General features: G+C 29.3%; 1 protein-coding gene across 1 annotated transcript; it reads left to right on the forward strand.

Annotated features, from left to right (window-relative positions):
• Positions 1 to 7,751: 7,751 nt before the first annotated feature.
• LOC120092743 (aluminum-activated malate transporter 10) lies at positions 7,752 to 12,852 on the forward strand. The gene is made up of 6 exons (XM_039050924.1): positions 7,752 to 8,082; positions 9,190 to 9,330; positions 9,429 to 9,701; positions 10,564 to 10,691; positions 11,507 to 11,650; positions 12,412 to 12,852. Exons 1-6 carry the CDS (start codon positions 7,752 to 7,754, stop codon positions 12,850 to 12,852), a joined length of 1,458 nt encoding a protein of 485 aa, XP_038906852.1.
• Positions 12,853 to 13,070: the final 218 nt, after the last annotated feature.

Here is a 13,070-nt window from a genome sequence, read left to right on the forward strand (position 1 = left end):
TTGATGTTCGAACTTGTTAGTAAGAATTGTTTTTCATATTTATTTATTAACCTTTACGATTTATGGGTACCCTAATTTTTTTTTTTTTTTTTACGTTTGCATTTAATAAAGAGCTTTTGAACTTCCTTATGTATTTAGCATATATTTCAACATAAAGGAGTGTCGTTTTAAGTGTCATGCATGCATGTATTTTAGTAACGGCCTGACTTAAGTCCTAGGGGATCGGGTCATTACACTAATTCTATTTGTTATATGAGAGAATAAAGTATTTGAATAAGATTCAAACATTAAATAATATGAATGGGATTCATATTATAACTATAGGTTAAACTTAATATGAGGTAATATGAATGAGATTCATATTAAATCTATATGTTTAATTTAATATGAATAAGATTCATATTAAAACTATAGGTTAAATCTAATGTGATTGAGATTCATATTAAAACTATAGTATATGAGAGGAAATATATTTGAATATGATTCAAATGACATTAATTAAATATATGATATTTGATTAATTTATATTAATTAATTGGATTAATTAATATGAATTAAATTAAATTAAATATTAGTGTTAAATCTCCAACAGTTAGCAAGGGAGATAACGTGAAGATTAAGGGAGTTATCTTCCCTCACATGAGTGATGCACATCAGAGTTCTATAATATTGAAGCACGGAGAATGGTTCTTCTATAGAAGGCTCACTCATCTTCCTCTTTATAGAACAAAAGTTATCTCCCTCTCTCAAATTCTCTTTGCTTATCAAAATCAAGGATCCCACACATTCTTGAGAATAGCAGGGAAGACCTGGTTGTGGTGTTTCTGTATGTTGAATTCTAGAAAAATGCTTGTGGAACGAGGTGTTCGTGATAGGGAGAGGAAAGCATTGAAGATTGTCTTCAAGGGTTAGTCTTCTAATCTCTTTATTCCTCTATACAAGATGTTTATTCATATGTATGTTTATCCTAATCATTCTATATGTTTTCTCTTTTTTCACTATTCCTAAAACGAATTTCGAAAGCACATGCATTCACACGCTTCTGCTATGGAATTTGATTCCTTCAATCTAGTAGTACGACAAATGTGTTTAAATGTGTAAAATTAAACATTGAATTGATTGAGTGATTAAAAATATGTTTATGAGTGATTTTAATCATGAAAAAAGTTATTTTAACAATATAAAAAAACTAAGAAGTTATTCTAAAATCACTTTCGAACATATCATTGATATTTTGAACATCTTAGAAGCCCATAAAGTTTTTAGATAAAGTCCAAAATAAATAAGAACCGTTAGTACGTAGCCTTATGGAGCTCCATCTTTTGTATACTTTAAGATGTATAATTCTCAATCCCTAAAGGCATGCTCCAATGTTATTGCATTGTATTTGTGATTGGTCCACTTCACCAATTTCTTGATTTTGTTGGCTTGATGATGTTGTCGGATCATCAAGTGGACATCATGAAGTGAATCATATCGTTTTTTTGTTTTTAAATTTTGAATATGGTTAAAGTTCATTAAAAGTTTCTATGCCATAGTTTTTATATTTCTTAATTAACATTTTTAATTCTTAACCAAATATTAAAAATAAAAATAAGTTTTTGAAAACTAACTATTTTTTATTGTTTTTAAAAGCTAAACTTGGATTTTGAAAAGACTCCTAAAAACTAGATTTAAAAAAAGAGAAATAAAAATGAAATAGTGTGTATAAGATTAATTTTAAAAAATCAAAAACCAAAAATCAAAATAGTTATTATCAAACAGAATTTTTGCTATTAAATTTTGGTTTTTGGTATTTAACTTTTGAAAATTAAATTTGTAGAAACTAGTGAGTTTTTTTTTTTATATATAATATATTATTCATAAGGATAGTTTTGAAAACTAAAAAAATATTTTTTTAAAAAAAAAAATTTCTGTAAATTCCAATAAGAATTTACATGTTTATTTTATTAAAGTTAAAAACTATAAATGAGGTGAAAGGATGTACAATTTTAAAAAATAACCTAGATTTTGGTTTTTTGAAAATTAAGTTTATAAAAACTATTTGTATGAGTTTGTTTGTTATATATAATCTATTTTTTATAAGGCAAGCTTATAACAATTAAGAATTTGCATGTTTCTTTTATGAAAGATGAACGTCATTATAAGGAAAATACATGAAAATCAACACAATTTTAAAAAAGTCAAAACTATATAGAAAAACTAAATAATTATTAAAGAATGTCTTAATTACTATTTTATAATCCATTAGATTTCACGAGACCTATTACTATCAAGTTTGATATTATTGTTTTAGATTGTTCTAAATTTGCTATTATTTTGAGTGTGTTAGATTGTCATACATCCAATTATCCCTGATTAGAAATGATACGTCGATTAATCGGGAAGACCTAAAGAGTTATAAAAAGATTGTAAAGATTATTGATATTTTACTTTGATGGAGATATCGAAGAAAGTTTGAAATATAGTTAGACATTTTAAACACTAATAAGGGTATAACTATTATCATTAACTAATCTCCTGATTACAAAATTTGTAAATCATCTCCACATGATTTGTAAATTGATGCCCAACTTTTTCCTTTGCTTTAAAATAATCCCAACAAATAAAAGACTCCTTCAATGTAGGTCTATACCTTTACCAACCTAGGTCCTTGGGTGAGTGATGACTTCAATGCCTTTTGAGTTATGCCTTAAAACTACTAAACAAAGGGAAAAAGTGCCATGTGGGGTGAGATAATTGAAGTAAGTGGTAAGTGAGCTAACATATCTCAAATTTATATTTGATAGTTGAGGTTTCTTTTCAAAGTGCATATGCTTTTTAGAGGAACATTCAACCAAGAAGTGTCATGTCAAGGTGCTTTCACTTAATTTTTTTCAACCTAATTAATCAACTATTACCCATTGAAATCAGTTAAACATCATGACCTAATTCTAATCACCAAATCATCTTTTTCAAGCAAATAAAATAAAATACATTCCCACATTGTTTTTAATATTAGAACCAGACATGCAATTACATAGCATAATCATGATGATATTTCACTCTTACAATTTTGTCCTTGTTTAATCATGGACTGTTTGTTTAGTTGTCTGTTGTAACAAAAAAACATCAATAAAAATTTCATTTACATTTTAAAACTAATAATTAATTAAGAGATACATATATTAATAATCATGAAACATAGATAAAGGTTCATATTTAACCCGACACGCCAAGCCGTCAATATTTGTACTTTTATTGATACAAAAAAACGTAATTTTCCTTCTACTTTGATTAATCTTTGGTTTTTCATTTAGTTAACGGTTATTAAACAACTAAAAGATATTTAATGAGAAGAAAAAGAATGTCAAATGTCATTTTAGACGACCCAAAATAGTTAACTAATGACTTGTCGACAATTTTTTGTCATCAACTATGAGATTGCACAATTTTTTAAAAATATCAACACAAAATTAGTGAAACGATGTTATTTGGTTTTCCCTGCTCTGATTATTTTTTTTTCCATTTAAACGACGTCATTTGACCTAATTCCTTGCTTTCTCATTTACTTTTTACAATTTTGATTGCATCAACCTACCTCTATTTAGTGTTATTAGTTACATTTGGTTTCAACTTAAAAATGTTTCTCTCTAAAATATGAATTATACAAATAGTCTCTCTTGGAAAATGATGCTTGGAGTACTTACCACATTGTTACTTGTTAACGGTGTGCACTTGCACCTGAGACCATTACTTTCTTAGCGCATGTTTTTTAAATAATTATCAACACGTACACATTTTTTGCCATCAATAATAGATTATTAAAATAGTTGATTAGTCATTGAATACTACTATTGATAGTATGTATAATTAATATATCAGTTATAGATCTTAATTTTTTAAAAAAAAAAATCATATTTTCATATAATTTATTTGTCTGAAATATTTATAAATACGGAAACCAATGTTGCCACTCATTACAGTTAATTATCTAAAAAATGGTAAATGTATGGCTTATAAATTTCTTCTTTTTTTTTTCTTTGAGAAAACAAACAAACATAAACAAACAAGCAACGACAATAAACAAACTATCGAATGACATTATTGTGATACAAGTAGAGTATTGAAATGCCTTGAATTTATTATTTGGTATCTTTATGTTATTTACAAATTTGACCCTAGGTTTTAGAGACAAAACTTAAACATCATATTTATGTAACATATTCCATGTCGTGCTATTCTTCTTTGAGATTGGTTACTTAGATGTTGATATATGTAATACATATTTTTTGATGTGCTATCTTGTCTTTTGCGACATGTCATACAACATGTTGTGACATTGTTACATGACAGACAAAAAAATATATCTTCCTTATCTGTCAACATGATTTTTCAGATTTTGTGGTTTGTTGTATTTTTCCTTGCAGAGTTGATTATTCTTTCCATAAAGATATTCTCAAAGCTTCCTATATATATATATATACGGTGGTTTTTTCATTTTTAAGGTTGGCCGTTTTGGAGAATATTCAAGCCATTTTCTTGTGTTTGTGCAGAACATATATGTACAAATCTATGAGATTGTGAAGCTTTTGCAATTGTTGATCTTGAGTAATCCTCTAGATCTTATTGATTTGTTCAAAACGAGTTCTGTTTTTGTGGTAATTGAACTTTGATTAAGAATCTTTGTTGATCTTGAAGTTATGTCGTTGATCTTTGTTGAAGCGTGCTTCGTGGGAAGATTGGTTGGTCTTAGGTGGAGCCTAAGACATCATCTCTTGAGAAGGGATTCTCTAATTTAAGGGGAACCTAAGTTTATAACATGAAGAGCTTTTCACAAGGTGGAAATATACTAGTAGAGAAGGAGTCTTACACTTAGGGAGAGTCTAGGTGATCATTCACTAATATTTTTATACTTAGGGGGAGCTTAAGTACGTTGAAGTTGAGGGGATTTCACACTTAATGGGAGCTTAAGTTTCATTGAGAGGTAGTCTCACACTTAGGGGGAGCCTAAGTGATCGTTCTCTATTTTGGATTATTCAAGTATCGCTGTAATTGTCGTTTATTTACAGATAAGTACATCGTTATAATTGCTTGACTTTATATTAGCGAATATATCTTTCTACGAGCACATTGCCCCTTAACTAGGTAGTATTGCATCAAACTGGGTTACCAAACTCCGTGTTTTATTATGATTTTTTAGTATTTTGCACTTATTTATAATGTTACTGGAAATGTTGTAAAATCTTATATGACAAGTTTGGTCGTGTGTTAGATAACCTATCTTCTCAATTCTCTTTAATAATAAATTGTTTTTCCTTTGCCTATAGACATAGCTAACATATTATTAATGAACCATGTAAATCCTTGTGTCGATTCTCTTTTGCATTACGTTTTCTGTTAATCTTTGATTGTCGATTCTTAATACAGAGTAATCCCCTCGGGATATAAGGATTATGGAAAAGGAAAGAATCAAGCTCCTCCAAAACCTTTTTCGTAAAAGAATGCACTAAAGCACTTTGACAACGGTAAACATGAGAGAAGAAGCCCCCAACTAATCACAATCCTCGAACTTAACCTTACCAATGGGAAAAAAGCGATTTCAAAGAGATCGAAAACTTCGTCGTTCAATAATTTAACAATCTTGAAACAATCATTTTCAACCAGAAGCTTTAAAATATTAAGCGAGGAAATACTCTCAAGACCATGACAAATAAGTGATTGTCATCACTTTCATAAACCATGACCTCACAACATCTAGGGATGAACTTCGATCTATCAAGACGAACACGGGTTAGATGGATCCCGAAGCACCCACCCCATACCACCCAACTTACGATAATGACTCCAAACAACATCTAAGTTCAGCTTCCAGAAGTTCTTCAAGAGAGAGGATGCCACCCGACTAGAGACGAGCATTGAGAAGAAAGGGCTTTCGCAATACCTTTTATAGTTGACCCGTCACACACTAATGATCCTCATGAATAAGTCTTCCAATTGAAGCATTAATGTTCTAAACGTCTATTGGATGCACGTATAACACTAGCTTATTCCTTGCTTCCAAAATCTGTCAAGCAAATGATCATAACTTTATCCAATTCTTGGGGGGAACCATAGCTAACTAGAATCAGTAATTTTGATTATTACTTAGCTTTAAGTTGACCTGTCATCATAAAGAGTATCAACATCAGCGGATAGGAAGCGGGTCCATAGCCTTAGGAGGGGCGTTAGCCTTCTATAAGATTCGCCACAGGATCCTAGAGAACCTTATTTCTCGAACAAATATTTACCCCACCAAAATTTCCACCAAGTATAAAAAGGGTTATGCCTCAAACCTGCATTCAAGAAATTACCAGTTTTAACTTTTATTCATTTACTATTAGATTTATTATTATTGGATAAAATTAAGGAACAAGTTATATTTTGCTTTATTTTCTACCATAGTTAATATTTTGCATGCTTATTTGGTGTTATGCTACCACTGATATCCTATATACAACAGAATAATAACTATATGTCAGTTGCATTTGGATATGTTTTCCATCAATATAATTGTTTTTGTTGTCTATTCAAACATTCTTACTTCTATTATAGATATACCCTAATATTCAGTTCATATTACTAATAGACATGTTATATCGATAACGATAGATATAAAAATAGATATCATTAATAAAAATCTATCAATATCATAAAATGAATATCATTATAATAATAGTATATACTAATAACATAAAAAATAAAAAAGGAATTGCATGTTAAAGATTTTTAGATAAGCATGTGAAAAAAATTAAATAAACGTCACATCTTCAATCTGTTTCGCGACATTTTTTAAAAATATGATAATATGAACAGCTAGATATTAAAATTTTCCAGCATAATACCCTTATTGCTACCTATTAAATCCCTTTAAAATTAAGGTAAGTGATGTACGTAAAATGTCCAATAACATTGTGATTAAGGGCTATAGTGTCATGTGGGTGACAAGACAATCCAAAGCATGCAAATTATCCTTAATTAAAGCACGGATTAAAAGTAGGCAATTAGCCAATAATTTAAACCAAAACCAAACACAAACATCTCCTAAAATTAGAAATGATCTAAATCTAAATTAAAAAAAGAACTAGTTGTCAATCATATTTCATCACACAAATCTTTTTCTCCATTCTACAATGTCCTAACTTCCACGATATATACAAAAACTAAAGCCCATTTCTTATAGAGTTAATGGTTTTTTTTTTCTCTTTCCATTGCCACCACATAATCCACTAAAGTGTATTGATAGGATGATATTACTACAAAATTGCTTGGAATTTATAATGCTATTTCATCTTTTTAGGCCACACTGTTTTTTATTATTATTATTATTATTATTATTATTATTATTATTATTATTATTATTGTATTACTTCTCTAAAGATTCAAAATTTTCCCTAACCATCAAACCATTTTTTTATTAAAATCAAGTCTATTGTTGTGCATTTAAACCCCACTATTTACAAGAAGAAAAAAGGTACAATCTTTTTGGGAAAATAAAACTAAATTTTTTATTCTCTAATGTCCTAACTTCTAAAACACAAGCTTTTTCAAGAAAGCAAAACCAAGTAAGACAAGATATATATATAGACACCCATATAATGTTTGTTGTAAGCTTCAAGAGAGGCCATAGAACATTTTGAACAAATCTCAACAACTTTGGCCATTTTTTCTCTCCTCTTCTCTTTCATTACAAGACAAATTAATTAACTTGTAATTGAAGCATCTATTTAGCAATGGCATCAAGTGGAAATTTGGAATGGAGAGTGAATATGGGTGATGGGACAACAGAGATTCTAAGGCCAGAAGCCTCAATTTTGGGGAAAATAATGTTGAGAATCAAGGGTTTTATTTGGGGAGCATTGTTTGTGAAGCCTTGGAAATTCTTGGAAAAGGCATGGGGGATAGCAAATTCTGAGCCAAAGAAGGCTATTCATGGCCTTAAAGTGGGGCTAGCTCTCACCATTGTCTCAATCTTTTACTACATGAGACCTTTGTATGAAGGAGTTGGAGGAAATGCCATGTGGGCTATTATGACGGTTGTTGTCACTTTTGAATCAACTGTGGGTTAGTTTTCCAAATTACCTTTGTTTTTTTGTTCTTTATAAGATCATCTAAATTTATCCAATTTTATATTTAACCCATTAAGTTAAACTTTTGGACTTAACATCTTATCATATCATACAAATTTTTTATCAGTATCAATGTTAATAATTTTGCTTCCATTTCCCTTGATTGGATAGCTTTTCTATAGCTCGTCTTCTAACTTTTGAGCTTACCTCTAGCTTGTCTCTGTATTGCTTTTGTTGATTAATAGATCATCATTTTTGGTTTTGGAACGTGATGAGGATGCTAAGAGGGATGTTAACCTAGTTGAGATGTCTCGATGCATCTCCCAACCCCTTTTACTTTGTTAATGTTTTTTTTAAAAAAAATAATAGTTTTGCATCTTAGACTTTAAGAATCAAATTAGTTATTAGAGCCCATAAAAGGAGGGATATATTAGGGAATATTTATAAAAGATTTGGTGAAATTACCATGGTGGCTAGACAATAAGTTTTAGATAATTGCAATTTGAACCCTCTAATTTTAGAAGTTTCATTAAGTCTTCTGAGGTTTGGTTGAATCTCCCAAATTATCTCTACAATAATTGGATGGTGACAATTTTAATATACGTGGCATTTCTAAGACAGCTTAGACAGGCTATGAACAAATATCTAAAGAAACTGATTAAATCTTCCTAAGGATTAAAATGATAAATTTAAACCAATATTCAACCTGTCACAACTTTGTTTAAAAAAAAAAGGAACAAAAAAAAGAAGAAAACAGGTCACAAAACTTATTAAATTTTGTTCCATATTGGATTGGATTTAGTTTTTGTATAGTTATATATTTTTAAAAATTATTTTTGTTTAATTACCTCATAATTTCTTTACAACAAAATATTCATCTCTTTTTAAGAAAAATTTAGATTCTGAACTAAATTTCCAAAATAAAAACAAATTTCATAAACTTGACTTGAATTTAAAAATATTTAGATAAAAAAATAAGAAAGTCATAAATCATAGGTAAAAGTAATATTTATAAGCTTAAGTTAAAAAATTATCGAAGGAAACCTTGACGGTAATTTAACTCAACCCATTTTAGCAGTCACTAAATTGCTGTAATTTGCAGGTGCAACCTTTTACAAATGTGTAAATAGAGTTATAGGAACTTCTCTTGCTGGTTGTTTGGGCATTGGTGTTCATTGGATTGCAGCTGAATCTGGTGATAAATTTGAGCCAATTATTCTTGGGATCTCTCTTTTTCTTCTAGGTAAATGACCATATATTATTTTATTACAATTCTCCAAAGCTTTCACTAATTTTAGTACAAATCTCATATTGGCCTTATTTGTGTTTCCATGCATGCAGCTTCAGCAACCACATTCTCCCGGTTCATACCATCAGTGAAGTCGAGATTCGACTACGGTGCCATGATCTTCGTCCTCACCTTCTGTTTAGTTTCGATCTCGAGTTATCGAGTGAATAAGCTGTTCGAGCTTGCCCGGACCAGAATCAGCACCATTGCCATTGGGACATCACTGTGTATTTTTGTGAGCATGCTTTTCTGCCCCATATGGGCGGGCAGCCAGCTTCAGACCCTCACTGCCCGCAACTTGGATAAGCTTGCCCATTCCTTGGATGGTAAATTCCTCAAACGCTATTCATATATGTAGTTTTAAATTCTGTAGAAGGATGTGAAAATCTATCAGCTTATTTGTCCAACATAGTTTAGTAGTTATTGACGTTCATATACTTTTATCTTGTGATCGGAGATTTAAATCTCTCGAAAAAAATCCCATGGTTTGAAAATTTATGACAGGCAAATTGAAGAAAATTTTTTGAGATCTTAGGTTCTGTTATAACCATTTGGTTTTTAATTTTAAATTTTTTAATATTAAACTTGTAAACACTACCTCTACTTATAAGTTTTATCGTTTGTTATTTATATTCGGCTAATATTTTTAAAAACGAAGTCAAATTTTGTATACATAAAATAGTAGACTTTATTTGATAACCATTTAGTCTTTTATTTTTTTTTTTTTTTTTGTTATGAAAAATTAAACTTACAAACACTACATCTACTCAAAATTTCTTTGATTTGTTATTTGGCGCTCTAGGAGTTTCCAAATCCAAATCAAGTTTTGAAATATTAAAACAATTAATTTTTTTTTTTTTTTAATTTGGCTATGAATTCAAATGTTTAGTAATCATGGTAAAAAAAAATGGTAAGTAAACAAACACAATTTATTTAAAAGAAAAATATTACAAATAGGATCGAAAACTTGTTTTTTTTTTTCTAGAATTTCATACTTATTTAAACAAAATTGTGAGAAAAGAAATAAAATCAAAATAAAAAATAAAATTGTTTTCAAACAGTATCTTACTGATTAAAAGTTATAACTAAACTTCCATCCTTTTCATTCTTAGGTTCTTCGTCCCATCCTCTATTAATTGAGTGGTCATATTATTTATTGAAGTTGATGGTCATGTTCTTCAATTTCAGGCTGTGTTTCTGAGTATTTCGAAAATGATGATACTCCAGAGATGAAAAATGAAGAACAAGAGAATCATAGTTCCAAAGTTGAAGGCTATAAATGTGTGCTCAATTCCAAGGCATCTGAGGAATCTATGGTAAACAAATAGATCACTCACTCTTTTAATTTCTTCTCCACACTAGAAAATTCTTATGAAGAACTATGAAATCCAACCAAAATTATGAGGTTTACTGATACTCTAACATGCTAACACAAAACAATCAAAATTCGGAGAATCTATGTCTTGTTCGATAACCATCTTGTTTCTAATTTTTATTATTTTTTTCGAAAATTTATACTTTTTTATTAGTTTTTAAGAAAAAAAACATTTAATTTCTAAGTCAAATTAAAAAGGGTTGCTAAGATCCGATTTTGTAAACATCATGAGTAAGAAATTGCGAGAAAATAAATAAAATTTCCAAAAACTAAAAACAAAATATCTACCAAACAGGATCTACATTATTAAATTTTCAAAACATGACTGACTTTTAAACATGGTAGAAAGTAAATAATTTATATTTATGATTTTAATTCTTATAAACTAATCAAATAGTTATCGACTGAGGCGTTAATTAGACAGAGCTCATAAGAGTGTTCTAGAAACATATATAAAAGATTAAAATTAAAACACCATAGGCCTACAATTTAATATTTTAAATCTAATGGAAGTTTAACAACAACTAGGATTTCAAAATTAATTAAATATTCGAACCAACATACAAGGGGAGCATTAAGAGCATAAATAAAAGATTAAAATATATGTAAACATTCATCATTTTGAGCTACTTTATTTAAAGATTAAAATATTATAAGATAACTTATCATTTAAAGCATTTGGATGTCAACTAAAAACATGGTATAAAATTTTAAATTTAGGTATTAACAAATTATGATATTTTTTATAATTTGTAGGCTAACTTTGCAAGATGGGAACCTGCACATGGGCGTTTTGGGTTCCGACACCCATGGAAGAAATATCTTGAAGTTGGAGGAGTAATGCGCAAATCTGCATATTGCATTGAGGCCCTTCATGGCTGCCTAAACTCAGAGATTCAGGTGAATTTTCTAATAACAATAATAATATTTAAAGAAAGTACTTATATTTTTATGATCCCATTTTTCAAGATAATAAAAATTTTGAGTAATACTTGGTTTGGTTTAACTGCACTCATCTAAAATATTAAAAAATATATATTTTTCTAAAAAAAATTGTCAAATGACAACTTATGATCTGCTATTTGAGTGGGTTGCACGAAGATAGATGCAGTCCGGATGTACTAAGTATTTTTCTAAAAACTTTACCTCACCATTCTAGAGAGAACCTCCCCACTAATATTGCCACTAAACTTTTGAATTTATTTAAAAGAAAAAAGGTTTTTTTGAAAAAGTTTGTGATGATTTAGTGTAGGTACTTCCGAATTTGTTATACTTTAGTCCTTTTTTGCCATATATTATGATTTAATATATATACTTACAAATTTGTAACGTCTTGTGTACACATATAGATTGATGAACTGATTAAGCATCAAATTTATTTATAAACTAAAAAGCTAAGTGAAATAAAAATGGATACTTAATGAGATTTATCAGAGTAGAAACTAAACTTGTTATCCATTTAAAAGTTAAAAAATTAAGTTATTACATGTTAAAACTTAAGAATTAAACTGTTAGTACATATACTAAATTGTTACAAACTAAACTACAAAGATTAAATTGTTACTACTACGATGGTTTATGGACCAAAAATTTTATTCCTTTATTTTTAGATCAAATGGAATATTTGATCTTAATCCTTTTGTTGTTGGACAATCATGCAGGCACCCAACTCTTTAAAATTGCATTTGGCTGAGCCATGCAAAGAACTAAGCAGCTCTTCTTCCAAAGTCTTAAAAGAGCTATCTATTGTAATCAAGAAAATGAAAAAATCAACAAAGATAGACTTTTTAGTGTCAGATATGAACATTGCTCTTCAAGAACTTCAAAATGCCATAAAATCACTTCCTCAAATGGAAGTATCGTTATCGGAACAAGAGGAAAACAATGAGAAAGCAACAATAACTCCACCTCTAATGGAGCTTCTTCCACTGGCAACATTGGTATCTCTTCTGATAGAAACTACGTCGAGAATTGAACATGTCGTAAATGCGGTCGAGACATTAGCAAATGTCGCTAATTTTGATTCGGAAGAGGAGAAGAAGAAGCCATCTTTAGATAACCATGATCATAATGTAGCCATGAGGGTCTTTCCACAGGCCTGAGTTCATTACATTGGTTATATCATAACTAAAATCTCCCCTTAGTTCTACTTCTAAACCTTAATCATATGACTTGTATGCCTATAATGTATTTAGATCTATGGAGTTTTTTAATCCCACTTTTATTGGGAATTAAAATGAGTGACTATACTGTATATAGAGTTGCATACACCCTAATCTATATGCCATAGTACTATTTGAAAGTCTTCAATGAACTTATA

The sequence above is a fragment of the Benincasa hispida genome, chromosome 12 (assembly GCF_009727055.1).
Source record: "Benincasa hispida cultivar B227 chromosome 12, ASM972705v1, whole genome shotgun sequence".
Taxonomy (NCBI): Eukaryota; Viridiplantae; Streptophyta; class Magnoliopsida; order Cucurbitales; family Cucurbitaceae; genus Benincasa; species Benincasa hispida.